The sequence below is a fragment of the Pipistrellus kuhlii genome, unplaced genomic scaffold (genome assembly GCF_014108245.1).
Source record: "Pipistrellus kuhlii isolate mPipKuh1 unplaced genomic scaffold, mPipKuh1.p scaffold_m20_p_10, whole genome shotgun sequence".
Classification (NCBI taxonomy): domain Eukaryota; kingdom Metazoa; phylum Chordata; class Mammalia; order Chiroptera; family Vespertilionidae; genus Pipistrellus; species Pipistrellus kuhlii.
In genome coordinates, this window is record NW_023425405.1 from 36848317 (window position 1) to 36871459 (window position 23143).

The 23143-nt window shown below is 39.1% G+C and overlaps 1 protein-coding gene and 1 long non-coding RNA gene across 2 annotated transcripts in view; one reads left to right on the forward strand and one right to left on the reverse strand.

Annotated features, from left to right (window-relative positions):
- ASB4 (ankyrin repeat and SOCS box containing 4) overlaps positions 1-15186 on the reverse strand; it is a 53973-nt gene extending 38787 nt beyond the window's left edge. The window contains exons 1-2 of the mRNA XM_036429377.2: positions 14860-15186; positions 3601-3900 (exon numbers count right to left, since the gene is read on the reverse strand). Of these exons, the coding sequence (XP_036285270.1) occupies positions 3601-3900; positions 14860-15046 (487 nt within the window). The 5' untranslated portion in view covers positions 15047-15186. The remainder of the gene's footprint in view (positions 1-3600; positions 3901-14859) is intronic.
- Positions 1706-22120, forward strand: LOC123651960. Its single transcript, XR_006740974.1, has 3 exons — positions 1706-1788; positions 14529-14539; positions 22111-22120. It is a non-coding gene; the product is annotated as an uncharacterized LOC123651960 (long non-coding RNA).
- The last annotated feature ends 1023 nt before the right edge of the window (positions 22121-23143 follow it).

Consider the following 23143-nt stretch of genomic DNA (forward strand, 5'->3'; position numbering starts at 1 on the left):
TGACTTTGCACCTCCCTGGAGATACAAGAGCCAGTGGACCCAGTGGTCAGTGTCAGACCATATCAGATTACAACTCTTCACATCCATAAGTGACATACACAAGGGGCAGAATCAGTGAGCAATAAAGCCCCACTGAAGCAAGTCCTGCTCCATAGGGGTATCTCCTGCACAGTAGCTCTTCCACTGTAGTTGTAGCTGGTCTGGACATCAATTCCTCCTAGTGACACCAATAACAATCAAGTCTCAACTACAACAAGACTGTGTTCATAGCCCACAAAGGGGTACACCTAGAGCTCTCAGCTCAGGTGACTGGGGAAACTGAGCCATTGGGACCTATAGAACACCTACTACACAAGGCCACTCTACCAACTCAAAGGGATATATTGGGTCGGCAACTAAGTAATTGCGGATTTTTAAAAGAAAATCAAAGGTCTACCCAATACATGGAAACAAACATAGGGAAGCAGACAAAATGTTGAGACAAAGAAACATGTCACAAATGAAAGAAATGGGAGAAAGCAAACTACTGGTTATAGAGTTCAGAACCAGGGTTATAAGGTTACTCAATAATCTTCTAGAAACCTCAAAAAAAAAAAAATGGAAAAGGATCAGTAGGAAATTAAACATACACTGACTGAAATAAAAAATACAATAATACACAGGGATTCAACAGTACAGTAAAGGATCTGAGAATCAAATCAATGATTTGAAATATGAGGAAGCAAAAAACACCCAACCAGAAGAGCAAAGAGAAAAAAGAATCCAAAAATATGAAGATAGTGTAAGGAGCTTCTGGGACAACTTCAAGGGTACCAACATTTGCATTATGGGGGTGCTAGAAAAAGAGAGCAAGATATTGAAAACATATTTGAAGAAATAATTACAGAAAACTTCCCTACCTAGTGAAAGAAATAGACTTACAAGTCCAGGAAGCACAGAGAGTCCCAAATAAGAGGAACCCAAAGAGAACCATACCAAAACACATCATAATTAAAATGACAAGGGCTAAAGACAAAGAGAGAATCTTAAAAGCAGCAAGAGAAAAGCAGTGAGTTACCTATTAAGGAATGCCTACATGATTGTCAGCTGATTCCTCAACAGAAACTATCCAGGGCAGAAGGGAGTGGCAAGAAATATTCAATAGCAAGGACCTACAACCAAGATTACTCTGCCCTGCAAAGCTATCATTTAGAATTGAAGGTCAGATAAAGAGCTTCACAGAGAAGAAAAGCTAAAGGAGTTCATTACTGCCAAACCAGTGTTACATAAAATGTTGAAGGGTGTTCTTTAAGAAGAGGAAGAAGAAGAAAAAGAAAAAGATAAAAAAATATGAACAACAAAATGGCAACAAATAGATATCTATCAACAATTTAATCTAAAAATAAATGAATAAAAAATCTAATGAACAGAATAAACTGATGAATAAAATAGTATCAGAGGCATGAAAATGGAACGACTGATGATTCTCAGAGGGAAGGGTATGGGAGGTGGGGTTGGAAGAGATTAAACAAAGATCTTATATGCACATATGCATTACCCATGGACACAATCAGGTGGCGAAAGCCTGGGGTGGGACAATGGGGGGAGAAAGAGGGACATCTATAATAATCTCAACAATAAAGATTTTTTTTAAAAATGAGAAAGAGGGGAAGGGGAGAGAGAGGGGGAGAAATATGAATGTGAGAGAGTAACTTTGATTGGTTGCTTCCCACATGCACCCTGACTGGGAATCAAACCCACAGCCTGGGTATGTGCCCTAACCAGGAACTGAATCTGCCACTTTTTGGTGTATTGGACAACACTCCCACCAACTAAGCCACACACTGGCTAGGGCAATCATTCTATTCTTATGCTCACTTTTGCAGCCAAGCTTCTTGTAACAATTATTAACATATGCCATCTCTAGTTTCTAACCTCCCATTTACACCTTATATCATTCTAATCTGGCTTTAATACCCACCATTTCATTAAAACTATTTTTGTCAGTGATAACTCTGTCACTTAATTTAATGAACATCTAATTAAACCTCTAAATAGTTATCAGTACAGCTGACCACTCTCTCCTTCTTGACTTGCCTCTTTATTAGTCTCTGTGATGCCAAAATATTCTTGTGCTTTCTCAAGTTTATTTACCAATCCCCTTTACACTCATTTCTTGGCTTCTCTCCATTCCATAACATTTAAATATAAGAATTTATCAGAGTTTGACCCTAGGTTCTCTTTTCACTCTCTACAGCACATGTGTCAAACACAAGGCCCGCGGGCCAAATCCGTCCCGCCAGGCCTTGCAATGTGGCCCGCACCGCACTGTCATCACTGCACTCCGCTGCGTTTCCATCACAATGACAGTTTATGACTGTTCAGTAAACCATTCGGCTCGCGATTTAGGCTGGATTTTAGATTTTGGCCCCTTCTCTGATTGAGTTCGACACCCCTACTTGATCTAGGTGATTTCATTGATTTCTTTAGCTTCAAATATGGTCTATAGGCCAATAATTTCTACACTGACAGCTTTAGTCCAGAGCTCTTTTCTGAAATCCATATTTTTATGTCAAGTGCATTTTTTACTTAGTCACTTTGATGTCAAAGAGATCTGAAACTTCTCATGTTCCAAACTAATTTTGGAGGAGTCATTCCTAGATTAGAAATGATTTTGAAAATTAGTATAAATCTACAGCGATCAAGTCGGTGGAGCATTATCCAGAAAACATTATCTATCTATCTATCTATCTATCTATCTATAAAGTTTAAATAATAATGCAGTGTTTATTAAAATATATTTCAGTTTTAAACTTGAGCTATCTCCATTAAAGTTTGTATATCTATTTTGTATACCAAACCATACATATATAGAACCATACATATTTAACCAATTAATTTTTTTAAACATTTTTATTGATTGACTTGAGGGAGCAGGGAAGAGACAAACATCAATTTGTTGTTCCACCTATCCATGCATTCATTGGTTGATTCTCATATGTTTTCCTGATCAAGGATCAAACCTGCAACAGTGGGGTATTGGAAGGATGCTCTAACCTTTTAATGGCTAGCTATTTCCCATTATAAAAGGTTCAGTTTACATATCATATCTTTAGAAAAGTCTTAAACATTTTGTAATAGTTCCTGCATGACATTTTCTTTCATAGTGCCTATGTTGCTCTTTTCCCAATTGATAATTTAATATTTATGAATTTATTTTTATAACATTTATCTCACCTACTAGAATATAAGCTCCTTAAAGGCAGAAACTATTTTTTTTCTTTTTCACTTACTTAGCACATTACCTGATACATCATAGGAGCTAAATAAATACTTGTGTAAGTTAATAAGCCTCCAACAATTAAAAAAACAAACAAAAAACATGATTCCAATGAGATCATCACTGAATGGCCTGCACCAACATAACATTATCTGTCTGTCTATCTATCTATCTATCTATCTATCTATCTATCTATCTATCTATCTATTTTTAGGGGCCCCTGACTAATGCTTAATGTATGAATATACCTACTACATTGTCTGAGATAAGACAGGATCACCAAGTTTCAAGCCCATGAATGTGAAAATAGATGACAATGTCAGCCACCCAGAAAGGCTTACCTCTCCAAACCAATTGCTTGGCACACAGAATGGAGCTTGGAGTTGTACAAAAGTGCAAAGCTGTGTGTCCACTTAAGGAGTAGCTATTGAGCTTTGCTCCATGGTCACAAAGGATCTTAACACAATCCAAGTTGGCCATTTCACAAGCCACATGAAGAGGGGTTTTCCCATTAGGTCTACAGTTGATTGTAGCATTGTGGTCCAGTAGCACCAAAAGACATTCCACGTGACCAAACAAGACAGAGAGATGCAGGCCTGTTGCCCAAGAGGACTTTAACTTATAACTAGGCAACCAATAACCTGAAAAAGAAAGAGAAAGAAAATTTAGCTTCTTGGCCTAGGACTTCCCCATGTTTTATGAGGACTTTTAGAGTATTTTACTTTGGTCACATTTATAAAACTGGGGCAGGAAGATAATTCAGAAGTTGTAAACTAGTAACTAATGGGTTTACAAATGTTTAGTTAAGTGTCATATTTGGATGTACAAAGGGGGACAGGTGCTCTTGAGTACTTACTATTTCTACCAGCCTCTATTAGTTTGTTCTTTTATCAATACTTACTTTACTTTCTTGGCTCTCCCAGGCACTTGAGTTTGAGACTTTCATTTTTGTAATTGCATTTTATTTTATATGGTAAGTTACACAAGACTCATCTATGTGTGTGTGTGTGTGTGTGTGTGTGTGTGTGTGTGTGTGTGTATCACCTTAATATGCAAATAGACCAAACAGTAGAACAATTGAACAACCAAACAACTAGTGGTTATAACATGCGCTGACCATCAGGGGGCACATGGGAACATGGTGGGCTTTGGCAGCAGGTGGCAGAGCATGGAACATGGCGGGATCAGCTCTGATGAGATGGTGTAGCAGGTGACCAGGGGGGCCAGACCAAGGCAGGATAGTTACTAAAAATTATTTGCTCATGCATGCTATGGTGCTGCTGGGCATTCACACTTGCTGCCAATGCCAGTGTTGGCACCTTCTGCTGGCACTGGAGACACCACTCACACACGCTGCTGGTGCCCAGCACCAGCCATGCTCACTCAGCACCATCAGTGGGTATGAATGGCAGCTGCTGGCCCCAATCACCCCTGAGGGCTTCTTCACCTTCCCCTGCTCCTGAGGGGCAATCGGGGCAGCAGATATTGCTCACACCCATTGACGGCACTGGCCCCGCTTGTACCTGCTGCTGGTTTCGGCCCCAATCACTCCACACCATCAGCAGGTGCAAGTGGGGCCAGCACTGTCAGTGCATGGGAGTGGAAGCAGCAGGAGCAGGTTTGCCAGCAGACAGGAGACCAGGGCCATGGAGGGAGGAACCAGGCAAGGGTGAGGCAGATGGGTCAAGACCCACCTCTGTGCCCACTGCTGCCTCTCAGCCCACAGTTCCTTTCAGGGTGCATGAATTCATGCACTGGGCCCCTAGTATTTAAGAATTGTTAAGATCCCCATTATTGTCTTGAATGATGTCAAAGATTTAATTACAAGCTTAAAATTTTTATTCCATCACAGCTCTTTTTCAAATAGTTGTTACTGTTGTTGTCAATCTAAGATGTGAATATATTTGATGTCTTTACAAAATTTGTCATACCAAGATTTTATTTGCCTGTTTGTCAGTTTATACAATACCTTTTTCCAAAGAAGAATTTAAGGAAACTCACAAATTTTACACTAAATTTTTTAATAACCTAGAAAATAAGTGCAAAAAAATAAGGTAGGAAATAAAAAGAGGTCAAGGGTAAGATAGGTACACAAAATTCACACCATATCTACACACTAGAACTGCACTATCAGTTTGCCTTTGAACTTCCTGGCAGGAAATAAACAGGAAAACCTATGCTATGCAATTAACTATGCCCACAAACTATATATATAGTAATTGGTCAGGAGAAGCATAGTTATTCCTAGAAGTGAGATCTTAGGTAAATTTTTCTCATTAGTTGGAAATGTTTTTTCTCTCTCCTTTCCCTTCTCTAACCTCTGACTTCTGAACACTGGGCTAGTTCTTTTTATCCAAGGCTCCAACAATTGCCATATTTGACAAGCTATAACAAAAATAACTTTATGAATCTTCTTTCAGTGTTAATACCTAGAGCCATGGCATTAAGCTCACTATGAGTGGGGAATGAAAATAGGTACAAAAAGCCCTGACCTGTTTGGCTCAGTGGATAGAGCATCGGCCTGCAGACCGAAGGGTCCTGGGTTCGATCCCGGTCAAGGGCATGTACCTTGGTTGCGGGCACATCCCCAGTAGGGGGCGTGCAGGAGACAACTGATCGATGTTTCTAGCTCTCTATCCTCTCCCTTCCTCTCTGTAAAAAATCAATTAAAAATAGATTTAAAAAAGAAAATAGGTACAGAAAGATGAAATGTAGATGGCAGGATGAAGATGCAGAGATAGTTCAATAGCATAGAAGAGAGTCTAGGGCTGAAGCAACAAAATGCATTTTTGAAATTCTTTTGTTGATGAGAGAGAGGGAGAGAAAGAGAGAGAGAAGAGAAAGGCAAATCGGGAGAGAAGAACATCAATTTGTTCCATTTATTTATGCATATATTGGTTGATTCTTGTGTGTTCCCAGACCAGAAATTGAACCTGCTTATTGGGATGATGCTCTAACCTACTAAGCTACCCAGCCATGGCTCAAAATACAGTTAAACATGGATAAATCAAAAGTTTGCTTTCAGGTTATAAAAATTCCACTATACACATACTAGGTAAGCAGAATATGATTTAATAGTAATTTATTTGAGAGAAGGCCTGTGGATTTGAGTTAACAGTAATCTCAAAATGAGCCAACTGGGGATGGAGCTGCCAAAAAGTTAATCCAATCATAAGTTTCATAAATGAAAGTGTAGGGCCCAGAACAAGTGAAATAAAATTGTATTCTTCCCTGATTAGAATGAGATCAGAATAAATCTAGAATATGTGATATTTCTGAGCATCTGGGTGCAGTCAGAGGATGAAGACTAGGGGATCAGGTATTAAATTCTCTAATTTCAGTGAAAAACACTACATATGTGTTCCTCCTGGGTATTTATCCTACAAGTATAATCACTCAAGTGTGAAATGTGGAACTCTTTGTGAAGGGTATGAAGTTCCCAGAAGTTATGAATCTTGGCCGCCTGGCCTATGGTCAAAAATACACACTACCATGTGCACCACACAACAGCATTGTTCTTTTTTTCTTTTTGTTAAATATATTTTATTGATTTTTCACAGAGATGAAGAGAGAGGGATAGAGAGTTATTAATAGAAACATTGATGAGAGAGAATCATCCATCAGCTGCCTCTTGCACACCCCCTACTGGGGATGTGCCCACAACCAAGGTACATGCCCTTGACTGGAATTAAACCTGGGACCTTTCATCTGCAGGCCAACACTCTATCCACTGAGCCAAACCGGTCCCAGCAACAGCATTGTTCTTTATGGCAAAGGATTACAAACAACTTCAGTGCCCATAAGTTATGGTACAACCATACAATCTAATACTACGGAGCCATTACAAAGAAGGGGGTACTTCTGTGTTTACTGATGTGGAAAAATCTCAAGATACAGTATAGAGAGAGAGAGAGAGAGAGAGAGAGAGAGAGAGAGAGAGAGAGAGAGAGACCTAAACAGTGTGTATAATATACCATCATATGTGTGTGTATTTATAAACACCTAGAACAAGGTACAGTGGTGATCTCTAAGAACTGGGGATCAGGAACTAGGCCATTGATTTCCTTGTCCTTTAATGCCCTCTTTGAGCTTTTACATTTAGTGCTCTGTGAATGTATTCTTTTTTAATTTTTTTATTAAGATATCATAAGTGTACATATCTTATCATTGCCCCCTCCCCACCCCACTCCCATATATGTATTCTTATTTATAAAAATAAATTATTGTCCCCTATCCAGAGGGGAGAAATAATTTAGTTTAGAGAGGCCATTTATAGGGTCATGCATAATGCTCATTAATTCTGAAGTAATGAAGGAACCCAAACCAAAGTTTATTTTTCTGCAGCCCACCTTCTAACGCACATGTGTGTGTGTGCACACGCATGTGTGCATATTTATTTATACACACACACTTTAATCTCTTTTTCTTTTTTCTTTTTTTTTAAATATATTTTATTGATTTTTGTACAGAAAGGAAGGGAGAGAGACAGAGAGTTAGAAACATCGATGAGAGAGAGTCATCGATCAGCTGCCTCCTGCACACCTCCTACTGGGGATATGCCCACAACCAAGGTACATGCCCTTGACCAGAATGGAATCCGGGACCCTTCAGTCCCCAAGCCGACGCTCTATCCATTGAGCCAAACCGGTCTCGGCTTTAATCTCTTTTTCATCCCACCAGAATTTTACTTTCTCTTCTTCCCAAATCTTCCATGATCTAAATCTGCTCTTTAAAAAGAAATACAAATCTAATTCACACTAAGGTATAATTAACTGAGGATGGTTTAAAGTGTGGCCCTCTTAGGATTATCTGAATTTGGGTAGAAATCTGTATACAACAAAGAGAATTCAGTTCTAAGATACTAATTTGAGATTATTGTCGCTGAGAAGGGAGAGCATTTGGTGATACGGACTTTCCCTGGCAGAGACAAATAGTATCAGATAGCTGGAGAATGCCAGTCCTGTGTGTGTGTGTAAATAAATATGCACACATAATCTATGTGTATACACCCATTTATACATCTTTATGTAACTGTGTACATTGCATCTGTGTTCCAAAACAGAGTTGTTTGCAACCTACTTTTGATAATGAGTGAATCATGTTTAACATTAATGCTCTATCAGTCATTTTCATGCTCAAACTTCCTCAACAAGCAATTTGCAAAGGCAGTCTTTTCTGACTGTCTTGGAAAGAAGCTGGTTCCAGATCTGAAACCTTGGGTGTGTTTTGCCTGCCGATTAGCAGCAAAGATTAGACAGCTCTATGCGGCCGCTGATTGGGAATTCATGCCTGCTTCTGCAATGGGAAGAAAAATGATCCCCGAAAGGCAGCAGCAGAGAGCTGATTAAGAAAACACCATTTTGATGTAAAATCAAAGACACACAGAATGTTCGCGCTGGAGGGAAGATTATCCAGTCCAAGTCTTTCATTTTCCAGATGAGAAAACTGCCACTTTCTCAGACTGCTGAAGCCATACGTCTCCTGCCTCGGTCCCCACTAATGAACTCGGGATATCTGCAATGCAGGGTTCCCATCTGTCTTTGTCTCCGTGGAGGCAGAATAGGTTTAGCACCAAGCCTGCTTCACAAATCACGGGAAAGAAGATCCCAGATTCATCTATAACATGTCACATCTCTGATTTGGAAATGCCTTTGCTTGTTGATTTCTTTCTGCCTCTTAAATTCCCAGTAGCACCTAGAGACTCTATCCTGCCCATTTATTGCATGCATCCATCATCCTTGGCCTCTCAGTCAGCTGCATCTTCGTCTCCTATAATAATCAAGCAGTACATTGGGCTGGGACAGCCTTAGGTCCTGGAATTCAGCTGACCCCCTGCATGGAACAGTGTATCTCCCCTAGATGGGGATGAGTGCAGGTGGGTGGTGCCCCTAGGTGGGGGAAATAGGAAGAGGTCAGACTGGTGGAGACCATCAAGGCCTCCTGAGGTGTGGCTTGGTGCTGGGTTGCAGAACTTTGGTGGTGGTGTGAGGGGAGGGTGTTCTGGATAATTCAACTCTGAGCATAGCAGAAAAGCCTGCTGCAGAGACAGCAGCAGCCCATACCCAAGAGGTCACCCAAATACAATCACCAACTTAAAATGAGGCTGAGGCCACAGGTCACTGTGTACAACCGTGTCCTTTCCACCACGACACCTGCCCTCCCTGAGGAGCAAACCTGAGGCAAAGCCATGTTCAAAAACCCACAAACATGAAGCACCTATGAACATACTGGTGTCCATGCTGCTAGGTCAAGAGATCTGCCTTTGTCCTCCAACACGCCATCCCCCACAGGCACAGCCTGAGAGAAACAGAGTGAACCAGGCAGAGTCATATCTTACTCCCTCCCTTGTTTCCACAGCAGCATGGTCCCAGGGCTTCAGAGCCTAGAGTGTGATTCATGTTTAGCGTTTGTCTTGGAAAGATAGGTCCTCAGACGGCAGGAAGGTCCGGGTGGAGCAGAACCGGGGAGCAAAGCCGTTGGGGGCAGTGAAGAAGCTGCTGCCTCCCCCATATGTCTACCACACACACACACACACACACACACACACACACACACACACGCTGGCCCTGGGTCTGCCGACGGTGCAACGGCTGCTCCTGGCGGGAGACCTCAGCTTGAGCAAGGAGCTTAACTGAGGACATGCGGGCACAGGTTCCTTCTCCTCTGCAAAAGTCCCACTGGGAACTTCCAGCCCAGGCCATGGCCGTGTGGACTTAACGTGTCCAATAAGTTTTACCTTCCCCCGGCCAGGACACATTATCCGGGCCTGTAATTCCCCTTCTTAATCTCAGAGATTATCAGCATGCACAGGATTTAGAGAGGGTCTTGACAGAGCCTCCACTTTACAAATAGGATAATATCTTTTTTTTTTTCCTTCTTTTTTTTACTTATTCCTCGTTGGATTTTTTTTTTTTTTTTTTTTAAGATAGAGTGAAAAGGAAGGAGGGAAGGGGAGAGAGAAACATCAGTGTGAAACAGACATGGATTGGTTGCCTCTCACACACATCTCATCCAGGGCTGGGGATCTAACCCGCAACCCAGGTATGTGCCCCCTTCACTGGGAATCAAACCCGAGACCCTTCAGTACGCAGGCCAACACTCTAACCACTGAGCTAACACAGGCCAGGGACTAGGATAACACCTTGTATGGATTCAGTTGCATAAAGTCCAAGTGTTTGAGTAAGTAACAAACAGAGGCCAACTCACATTCTGGTTTCCCCAAACCTTAACTAGCCTTCGATAGTCTGAAGGCGACATTCAGTTCACTTCTAAACCAATGTCACTTGTAAGAGGCAGATCACTTGTAAGAGGAAGGAATGTTATAATTTGGACACCCTTCCCTCACCAAAAAAAATGTGCAGACTAACCCATGTGTGTTTAGTTTAAATCAGAAACCAAAGAGAGCTGCAGGCGTAGCTGGGTAGGCCCCAGGCTCAGGAACCCTGGCATGGAGCGGAGGGTTCAGCCCTCCTCAAGAAGAAGACTTGGTCCTGCTGCAAGATTTGGGGGAGGCATGCACCCCAACCTCGGGGAAACCTTCGGCTAAGCCCGCGCTCTGCGACAGTTACCAGCTCGATGTTAACTGAGTTCGAAGGGCCCACACCCGAGAAGCCTCCGCTGTCACAGCCAGAGATTACACGCCTTGCTCGCGCCTGGATTAGCAGACATTTGCTCCAACTGTGTCCATGTATTTACACAGTCCCGAAGGATTAGAGACTGCAAGCACAAGTCTTGGCTATTTGCTAACAGCTAATATTTGGGGGGTACTTTTCAGAGTTTTCCCAGGAGAGAGAGAAGGGAAAAAAGCAAGCTTGACAAGTAAAATTGAAAAGAAAAAAAAAAAAATTGAACACCAAGGAATAGAAGAGAACCCCATGAGGGTCTTAGGAGAGCTGGAGAGTGAATTTCTCCAGCTTAAGAGGAAAATTAGGTGGAAAAGAGATTATTCATGAAGAGAGTGGAAATAAGAGCATTTGAGATATCTGGATGGCAGGTGCTACTTAGTAAAGTAGATAGAGTACCCGCCAGAAAGATTTCCAGTGAAATCACTCATTGGTTATTTTAATTAAAAATACCACCACCGACCAAAGAACCTGTGGCCGAGGCCATAAACAGAGGACTTAACTGCATTACACTGATTAATAAAAGGACTCTGGTTAACCTTGCTAACCAGGGAATTTCACCCCAAAGAGCTACGGATGATATTCTGCCCTGATCACGTATAAGCCAGGACTGAGACATCTGAAGGAAAATTGAGATGTGTAGTTGGTAGAACCCTTGGAAACAGTTTTATGGATGTTCATGCTTCCGCTATTCTGAGAAACAGCTCTGAGTTTTCTTAGAGACCTGGCTTGTGCCCTGTATACTGTGTTCTTGGCATATAATAAACTTTATATCATTGACCTCACTGGGCGAGGCAGCTATTTATTGCATTTAGAAGTTAAAAAGTTGTTCGCTTGTTTAACTTTTTCTCCCCATTTTAAAGTGATCATCTGGGAGATGTCATTTTGCTTCCTGGTGTTTGCTTTTAAGACCCATATCTCTGCCCTTCTCCAGGACATACCTCAAATGCCAACCGAAATGTTTTTTGATGTTTGCTTTACAAAGTGGGAGAGAAGTTTTTCAAATTCATAAAACATGACTTTATCTGAAGATTGGATTATGAGTTATTTAAAAATAACTTGACCCAATAAGATGAGATCTAACCTTAAGAATCATGAGCAGGCTCTGGGGCTAGGCAGATCCCACAGGGTGAGCCTGAGTTCTGGACGCTGGCCTCTAAGTCTGTTCTCTGTCACACAGGGAAGAGAAGTGCATTTTCAGATGCTGTGTTCTATATTTGTGCAGGAGGTCAACTTTTGATTGCTGGTATACCAATTGGATTGTGGATTTGGGGGAACAACGTTCACATCCCAAGTTGATTTCTTTGCCAATGGAATTTAGGGTTACCTTTCCAAAAATTATAACCTCAATGTTATTAATGAAATTAATTTTCATACTGGCTTTAGACATACTATCTTTAGAGGGAAAATGTGATCACTCTTAGAAATCCTGTGAAAAGTGCTATACATCCTAAAAGAAAGAAACATGGTTTGGGATTAATTGTGCCCTGGTTGATTTTCCCCGGGACAATTGGATATTGAACATAGATTATATTATTAATGACACAAGCAAATTTAGAGATAGCATGGTATCTGTTATACGTTTTACACATTGTCTTGCTTAGTAAGAAAAAAAATGACAAGCCTGAAGGAAAATTCTCACACTTTAAAAGTAAACAAGCCATGTTCAGCTTCTTCACCTGGATGCTGGAAACATAGGATTGTTTATTTTATAAAAATTAATTTGGCTGCACTCTTATGATTTGTGTACTTTTCTGCATAGAGCTTTAAAAAGGTCAAAAACTAGTGCATAACAATTCCACATCCAAAAGTCTCCTGTGATTTAATAAAGCCTCACAAACTTGAATCTTGCACAGAAAAAGGTCTCATTAGAATTATTCAGAAAGGAGCTAACTCACACTAACTAACTAACTAACTAACTAACTAACTAACCGACCAGTGTAGCCTGCTCAGCTGTTCCCTAGGAATTCCTCTGTGGCTTTAAGAAATTGATATAACCACTTAGGTCTATTTTTCTTGGCTAGCAACTGGGATTCTATTTATCACTTCCACCATGACTAAAATATTAAAAGATCTGATAATTAGGCTGGAAGAGGTGTGAAAAAGTTTGAGGAAACTTTGGAGAAAAAGGAGGCTTTAATTCAGGTTTCAGATTGCATTAGTCTCATACCCATATTCATATCAAACAGAGAGTGAGTGTATTACTTTCTATAGAAATACAGACACATACAATTTCCTGCATCAACCCTGAAGATATGACCATAAATTCTATTATTTCTGTGCATACATCCATCTGGCGTGCATAAGAACAGAACTGCTCCTTTCCTTTCCCAGAGGGTGTAATTTGCTGTCTCCCTAATTGAAAGCCACATCACATAGTCCTAACACTATGAAAATACCCATTAGCATGAATGAAAATGTTTGCTCTGTGAGAACCGCAGGAGTCGGCGCAGAGTGACAGAAAGGATTTAAAATTCTTCTCATTTAGGGGGGGTGACACCTTTGGAAGCAAGAGGAACAGCACCGTTCTTCCCTGGAGCTTGCCCCTAAAACTTCCTTTCTCACAACCTCAGAAGCTCCGCATACTCGGGAGATGAGAAAAGGCAGTCTTCACAACTCAGGGTCAGGCAAATTACCCACTGACTTAGACTTAAGTTATTTTACATTGGGCCCTAATGTAAATTTTAAAAAAAACACAACCCTTAAACATGTATTGAGCATTCAGATCGTCTTTCACGGAACAAACTCATGTGATGTAAGTAACCTCGTTTTATAGTATCCTCTCTTTCTGTGTAACAGAACCCCCTATCTATCAACTCCTTTTTTAAAAACAGACCTCATTTTTATCTTCCAATCAAATAGCAATGTTAATTGATTATAAAGCCTGCAAGTATTAATTATAAACTGGCCTCGGCTATTCTACCCTTCAGAACTCATAATCAGAGTACAGTTAATTTATATAGAACTATATACCCTTAACATTAGTTGCTGAAAATTGATGGTGCTGATGATTTATATAAGCATGGAATGCATTTTAAACATGAACAAAGAATGGGTGTCTCTCTCTAAATGCCACATACAAGACCTTATCTATTTTATTAAACAGAAGTGATGATGAACGTGGTGTTTGTTTGCAGTCTGCTCACCAGATGGCCTCGCTACTCAAGTTCCCCCATAACTAGCTGATTTGGGAAATCAGAAGCTGTACTCTTCTAATTTATTTCTGATTCATTAACCATGAGTTTCAGAAAGTCCCTGGATTAAAAAACAATCAGTTCTGATTTTTTGTTTTCCTTAGTTCTTCAGAACACAGATAATCTGTGTTAAGTAGACCTACAATTTTGATCTATTATTCAAGGGGAAAAGTTCACTTTTTTTTTTTTTGATTCAGCTTTCCTGACTAAACTGAAAACTCATTAAAATGATGAGAACCAAAAAGATGCATCAAGGCACAGCCTTACGCATTCATTAACTCTCCAAACGGGGGCAAAATCCACTTTGTTGATAGAGAGGGACATAGAGATGACACATCTTTAAGTGGCTGTGTTAAAAGAGACTTCTCTGCTTGTCCCCAAGCCACTCATACCATCTGAGCAGTCTCTTTAGCCATAATCTAGAGATGTTTTCTTTATTCTATGACAGTATAGGCAAAAGAAAAGTTAGAAATAGAAGGAAATCGCTCTATTCAATGATTGGCCAGGATTTCAAATTCCAAGTACAAGGATAGAGAAAGAAAAAAAGGGAGAGCACAATTTCTTTTTTTTTTTAAGTACATATATATCTCCATGTTGCAATCTATTTTAACAAGAAATAAAAGATTAAATTAGAAATATTTTTAAAATACATATTTAAAGAAACAAGAGTAGTTGATTGAGAGTGGGTGACTGACGCTGCGCATTAAAAAACTCAATTTTCTATCGATTTTACCAATTACACCTAAAACTTTTACTAAGTACCAGTTACACCTATAATGTTTACCTTGTTTATAAGATGCCAAAACCATATTCTGATCTTCAACTTCAAACACTGTGTCCACATCTATTTGCCTTTGGATTAAAATGGCCTTCAATTTTCCGAAGTCATTTGACTTTAGAGCCTCAAGGAAATTTCTCTTAACTAGCTTGGCAGCTGCGGGTGCACTGACAGGGAGATCGGTGCTGTCCATCCTTCCTCTTCCTCTGGAAGCTTTGCTGTGATTTATCAGGAGAGCGGCACCAAGCAAACAGGCACATGCTGGAGAGCCCACAAAGTGTCGGCTAATTTTATCCCAAAGTTATGCTGATCCGTTCTATTTATATAGGGATCATTTCAAACTTCAAAATATCCTTCTTGGCTGTCACTGCATTTTCAGATCTTCAAAACTGGTCCTATACTAACTGATTCTTGAATAATACCACCATGCCAATAAGAAGGAAAACCCTCCTGATGCATTTCAGAGGGTGAAATGTCACTATGATCAAAGTAATCCTGTGAGATTTCAAAGCTCTTACTGCTTCTCCCTCCCTCAGCAAAAACATCTGGTGCCCAACTGGAGATCCAGTGTCTTGCTCTGTTTCACCGATAGCCCAACTATAAATTTGTTCCAGTTGCTGATACGTGTGCTTCTGAAAAAGCTATCATACTTTTGTAATATAAGCTTGCAAAATCGAGCATGGTCACACACACTTGAAAACAGAGGGGTTTCAAGTGACCTGAACTTGAAAATGTTCGATGTCAGAAAAGAAAGTGCGGTGGGGTGCTGGTGACTGAGGACTGTTTCAGATAAAGAGAGACTAAAGAAACAAAACAGCTACTTTCAGTGAGTGGATGAATTTATTTAATCATGGATTTTTTTTTTTAGTCAGTTAAAAAAAAGACCATATTGGAATAATTGTGGAAATATGAATATGGACTAGATATTACTTGATACTATGAAATTATTGTTCATTTTTAAAGGTGTGGTAAATGTATTTGGCTATTTAAAAAATATTCTTATTCTTAACGGATATTTTAGGGGTAAATTGTCCTGATGTCTAAAACTGCTTTACAAAAAGTTCAGAAATATAAAAATAAATATACACATATACAAGCACATATACATATAAAAGTGTATGTGTGTATTTGTATGTGTGTAGAGACAGAAAGAGAAAGCAAATTTAAGCAAAAAGTGTAAAGTTGGTGTCTACTATATTATTCTCTTAGCTTTTTCTCTAGATTTTCTCTAGATTTGAAATGTTTTCAAATAAAAAGTTAAAGAGGAAAATACTCAATTTTTTAAAATGTATAAATCATGGGAAACTAGAAAATGATCATGAGTATTAATTTTGAATCAAAAATCACATTTTATATATTGTTGATGAGAGTCAAAACTTAAAGTGATAATAGCATTTAATTCTTAGAATTTACCAAAGGATGTAAAACATGGATGCAAATTATAACACAATTTTTAACTCTTTCATTGATGTGTAACATAAATACAAGAAAGTAGAAGGTGACAAGTCAAGTCTATGGCTTGTTAAATTTTTACAAAAGTAAAATCAATTCCCCCATGGAATTCGGTCCCCTTCTCTTCAGAAGATACATCCTAAGACCCCTAGTGGATGCCTGAAATGGGATAGAACCAAACCTAACTAAATGATGTTTTGTTTCTATACATACATACCTTTGATAAAGTTTAATTTATAAATTAGGTACAGTCAGATAAACACAACTAATATTAAAATAGAACAATTGTAGTAATATACTGTAGTAAAAGTTATGTGAATGTGCTCTCTCAGTACATCTGATAACTGAGAGGACTACTAAGTGATTAATAGGTGGGGATCATCTACAGTGTGAATACTCAGGACAAACGGATGAGTCAAGCACTGGGCAGGATGGAGCTGAGTGGTGGGAGATTTCAGCATGCTACTTAGATTGGCCAGCAACTTAAAACATATGATTTATTTTTGGAATTTTACATTTAATGCTTTTAGACCACTGCAGACAGTGGCCAACAGAGACTATGGAAAGTGAAACTTCAGATAAGGGAGGACTACTGTACTTCAAATATATATAAAACTCCTTCCAATCAAAATATACACCTGACTCCAGGGACAACCATTATCCTGACAACTAACAATATACATTAGCATTGCTTGTTTTTTCCATGTTTGGGATATTTTGTTAATATTATTAATTTTTAAGTTTTCAAGAAGATAAAATTTCAAGCTTAATATAGTATAACATATTTGTCCTGCAAGAAAAGGATAAATAAATAAAAATGTATGAGTGGATGATTACATTGTTAATAATAGTAAAAAAATAGAAGCAATCTAAAGATCAACATAGAAAATTTGATAAACAAATTATGGCATATACAAATAATGGAATACCCTTCAGTCACAATAACTAGATAGATCTATATTTATTTTAAAATATCTGTGAGATAAGCAATTTATAAAATATGTATAGAACAAACATCTTTTTAAAACATCTATACTTACATAATTTAGGAATATATATTTGTATATATGTATAAAATTTATATATATTTATATAATGCACCAAATGTATAAATATATATATACTATATGTGACACATAGGAAGGAAAGTCTGTAAGCATCTATTATTAAATATCTTCGACTTTTATTTCCCAGTGGTAAGATTATGTCAGATTTCTTCTTTATCTCTTTGTTATTTTGTGAATTCATCTACAATGAGCAAATATTACATTTGTAATAAAAAGGTATTTCCATGCTGAACATATTAATAAGGATAACATGTTGACTCAGAATAACTACAGAATTACAGATTCCATGAGGGAGGGAAGTGAATAATTCTCATGTCCTTAGTGTCTACCTAGCTCAAATGAATAAATAAAGAGTGAATGTATAAAAAATTAATCATTAATTATTTATAATGTCCTGAGCACATGCTTGGGGGCAAATATGATACTCTTCCTTTGAAGTCCTCTGGGTCATTCAAGCAGATATATAGCATTTATTAATATGTTTTGTCCATTTTTGACATAACTAGAGGAAGAAAGCATTCCCAGTATAGGAAACAGAGACATCCAAGAATTTTGCATTATGTGAGGATAATTAGTGCAAAGGTCACTAAAATTTACTCTTCTCAAAATGAAGATCAAATTTCACAAAATGGGGGGTCTTTTAAAATTCAACTTCAAAAATAAAAGCAAATTATGGGGAACATTTTTTTCACTTCATATTTAATAACATTGAGGTTCACAGCAATTATACAATTCATAGATTCATGAAATGGAATGTTTATTATTTTCTGAGGAAGATAATTTTTCTGATCCAATTTCATAATAAGAGTCATTCAAAAGATAAAAGATATTGCTTTATGTTATTACTAATATAATAACTAATCAGTGCAATATCAAAGGATCAAGAGAGGCCCTGGCAAAACTGATGAAGCTCCCGTGAATACTTATGTAAATATGATCCTTTTTTTATTAGTTTGACAACAATCAATATATAATTAACTATCACATCCTGGTTCACAAAGCCATCCATTCCATTATTTGAAAATTAGCATCAGAAGTTTCTTTGTTACATTGGGCCAAAATTTGCCCATTGGGTCTAAGTATGAACATAACAATCATACAATCATTCAAACTCATCGTGGATGAAGGCCTTCCGAACATTTGGAAATAGCATCCTATCTCTCATAATAATGTTTTTCTGAAGTAGTGTCAACTGTTCCTTATTTGGGGTGGTTTCCAGAATTCTTTTATATATATATAAAATTGATTTTTTACAGAGAGGAAGGGAGAGGGATAGAGAGTTAGAAACATCAATGAGAGAGAATCATCGATCAGCTGCCTCTTGCACACCCCCTATTGGGGATGTGCCCGCAACCAAGGTACATGCCCTTGACCGGAATCAAATCCTGGACCTTTCAGTCTGCAGGCCAATGCTCTATCCACTGAGCCAAACTGGCTCCGGCGGTTTCCAGAATTCTTTTGCCTTGCCCGATCCCTTATGGATCCTCTCTAGTTTATTAATGAATGCTCCTCTTAAATCTCGGTGCCTAAAATGGAACATATATTCCTAGAGGGAGCTGACAACTATGGATTAAGATGGATGACACTGGGGATTCACTGGGTTTTTTTTTTTTTTTTCAATTCTATTGGGATTCTTAGGGGCACTTTGCAAGTCTGCCTCATGTAATAGTTGTAATCCCTTCAGTAAATACTTACCGAGCACCGACAATGTGCCAGGAACTTACTCTGAATACTGGAGCTACAGCAGCGCACCAAACAGACAAAAATCTTGCTTTTGTAGACCTTTGAATGCTAACGAATTTAAGTGCTCATGAAAGTTCTCAGATCTTTCCAGTATTCTGTATACTAGTATTTGACACAAAGTTGCAATTCATTGAATCAAATACAAAAATTAATATAGTTTGTTTATATCCAATTAATGGACTTGATCCCCCTTATGGGTTCTCCACCATAGTAATAAAGGAAGGGTAACTTAATCTTATTCCAATCTGATATCTTTAGTCTGATCCAAATATTTAACAGTCTCTTTAAATAAATGCTCAGTCTCTTTGGATATAATTCCATACCTTTTAAAGTTATGACTTTCCTTCTAAGATGGTTTCTGGAAATATGGGACATGAATAGAAGCAAAATTGGAAATAGTAATATTGAACAACCAGTGCCAATGAAGAGATAGACCATCAATAACCAGTGTGGCCAGACGAAATGTATCCCAGGAAAATATCAGTCAAGGGTAGAAGGACAGCTTATATGACCTCATATAAGGGAGAGGGGGTCCCCAGGTAGACTCATTGTCCTCTGGGCCCTCACTGATCTCCGTGGCAGAGTGACTCTTTTATCTGGCTATCCTCAGATTTCTGGATCCCAACACTGGAGTACATGATCCTGGTCAATTGGCCTCCTATTTTGATATCCATAAACACTGTAGCCTCTTGACTATGTCAGTCCAATGTATACTCAGAAACTCTGTTTCTCCCCCCACCACACACACACACACACACACACACACACACACACACACACATTTTATATAAAAACCATGAAGAACCCGCAGCTTTCTGCAGCTGCCTTCTTGCCATCCTTTTAGGACTAGAATGGGCATGCACCTAAGTAGAAGGCTGGACTTCTCCAAAGAATCCATATTCTCCCTGATGCTGGATCACTAATCTCAGTGTCTTCAGACCTCCTCAGGTTCCCTCTAAGTCCCTTCTTCTCTTCACTGCTTCTCTAAAGTGCAACCCTGGAAGAAATGTGTGTACAAAGATGAGAGCATAGCATCTAACCCTTCGATCAACCTATACCCCTATCATAATGTCTAACGACTTCCAGTATTCCTGGCTAGAAGGGTCCAGTTCTGGACTTTTACTTCCCCGTTGACCTTTCCTTTTGATCCCTAGGTCAGCAAGCTTGGTGACCTCCCCCACAGGGTGGAAGAGTTGCCCTTTGGCATTATGGAAGGAACCCCATCATCTGAATCCTTCAGGCATGATTCCTAATATAAAGAAGATAACATGATTTAGAAAAATCCCCATTTTTTAATGCCTGATTTTCACAACTATTTTATTTCTAACTCAGCATTGCCACTAAAACCTGACCAATGGCCAGTTTGTCCTGCGGTGCTCCAATACTTTCTTTCCTTAGGTTAACAAACCCTGAAGGCTGAATGAAGGTTCAAGGAGAAAAATTTCAAAAAGAAATAAAATAGCATTGCTTTAACTTTTTGAAACACTACCATTTTAACCTATACAGAGGACTTTTAATTTTTCTCAGAGAAGCTATTTCAATTCCATTTCAGAGCTGTAAAAATAAATAAATAAATCTAAACTTTGTGGAATAATTAGAGAAAACAAAGTCAACTATCATGAAGAAATGTATAAAATTAAGAAAGTATCTGTGTTGTACTAAAAAAAAAAAAAAAAATCAATTACTGACCAATTTACCTGAGCAGCAGAGGATAAAACTAAGAGATTATTATTTGTGCTTACAAAACAAATAAGAGCTTAATTAAATTGCCCATCAAAGTCATTCTAACATATAGGAAGTGCTGTGACCAATGCTAATGAAACAGATTTGAGACCTGCCTACATTATTCAGACCATGTCTCCAAATCACCATCTCAGAAGGCCATGTTAACACAGTGGACACATGTCACACCGTCTACTCAGGCCTGACAGAAATCCCTCTGTCCTCTTGCTCTTCAAAATGAAAATGTTCCATGCTAAAAATGAATTTTTTATTAGTGTGTCACAGCATGCCAGGAGAGTGTCCTCTGCTCTTGGACAAAATGAGGAGCTTTCTGACAAGGTGATGCCGATGGGGGGGGGGGGGGGGACCGCAGGTGGGTTCCAAGACAAGGAAAAGGTCACCTGAGGAGGCTGTCCTCCTTAGGATGCCTCACCTCTTTTCAAATATTGTGAAGCTCAGTAAAGCATGGGAATGGAACTGAGAGATTTTTCACTTATTCCATTTCTTCTGCTCCTTGAACCCAAGTCCAGTTCTCCCAAAGTTAAACCTAGAACAGCATCTTCATAATGGCTGTGTCTGGCCTGGCACACGAGAGGTTCTCAAAAATAATTTATAAGTGATGATAGTTTTATATTTTCCATAGATAAGCAGAAAAGCACACATTTTTTATTTTATTTTTAGAGATTCAATATTGAAATGGAGCAAACACAAAAATTTTCCAAACCATATTAGGGTGTTAATCTTCTATTGTCCAAGTCCTCTATACCACCCTGGGGATTGGGGCATGGCAATAGGATTATAATGGGGATCTAGAAAACTAGTGCAATTAGATCTAGACTTTTGTAACAGTGCAGATCCATTCTCTTCACAAAGTGTACCATTTGGTAAGAATATTTCCCATGTTTGTAAGACTCCAGTGAAACCATGTGCATAAACATGTTTTGTACATTGTGAAGCATTACAGAAGCATTCCAAGATTATTATTTGCTGCCATTGATAATAGTGTGCTAACTCGACATCGTAAATAACTCTCCTGAGGAAGATTAGATGGTGCTCCTGTATACAAGGGCATTGGCCTGGGACTCTGGGTGGTGTTCCCACTCTAATGATAATCAGCTGTGTGTTTCCAATCCCTCAAAACACCTCTCAGTGACTCAGTTTCTTTTAAGTAAAATGAGACCTACTGTACTCATCCCTCAGTCTTCCGGTTTGTTTTTGTTCTCTTTTCTCCTGTTGAAATCAGTGTCTCCTGGATCTTGGCAAAGCTTGACAGCGTTAACCAAGATAGATGTCCCTGCCATGCCTTTCTGAACAGGCTGCCCATCGCCCTTGCAGGCTCAGCCTCCGTCTCCCACCAGCTGGGGGCGCTGGAAGAACTCTCAAAGCCCTTCCAGTTCTAGAGTTCTGCATCTCTCTATTTTTTATAGTAATTAAACACAGAAAGCATGTGTTTAGCATAAAATTGTGTTGTGTTGTGTTTTTTTTTTTTTTTTTTTTTTTAGTGCCACAAATGGCTGAAATGCTTGCTTTTCAACGTCCTCGTTAAGCACATCTTCATGGGGCTTGACATTCATCAGCCACTGCTGCACCCTTCCTGGAGCTAATATCAGCGAACAGACCAGCTGTCTCTCACGAGAGAGAGTATTGGAAGTGAATCTGCAGTGAATCACTCGGAGCTTTCTTGGAGCATCTTGGTCCCTGGAACCATGTGACATTGCTCTCTTTCAATGATCCCCTTAATGGGTGGCGGGTGACAGAACGGCCAGATTGACGCGAGCCATAAATAAGCCCTGGTCCACCTGAATTTTGACAGACTGCTCATTTAATGTCATCGTTGGCTGTGAAAGACAAGGTTGCTCGAGATAAAAACATCCCTGCGCACACTGGGTGGCCATTAGCTCTGTGCTCTGGGTCTCCTAGCAACTGGCTTGCATTTACATGTCCTTCCAGCGCAGTTAAGCATCAACACCAGCTTGTATTGCCATCCCTCACCCATCACAAAATCAACCCGGGGGAATAATTTACCATAATTTTGTCTCCGCAGAACATTAACCTCACGCCTGTGCTCCAGGCGGTATTTGCATCCTCTTTTCATGTCAGACAAACGTATAAAGGAGAAGGTGTCGTTAAGAGGAGAAAATTGCCCATCCCTTTCAGGTGTTGCAGACATCCAGCTGTTTTGAGAGATCTTTTTTTTTTAATATTCTGGAATGTTCTTTAAGATCGACAGTTCTCAGACACCAGCAAGCTGTTTACAATTGCAGAGACTGGTTGTCCACAGGATTTTCTATACATCGAGATACCTA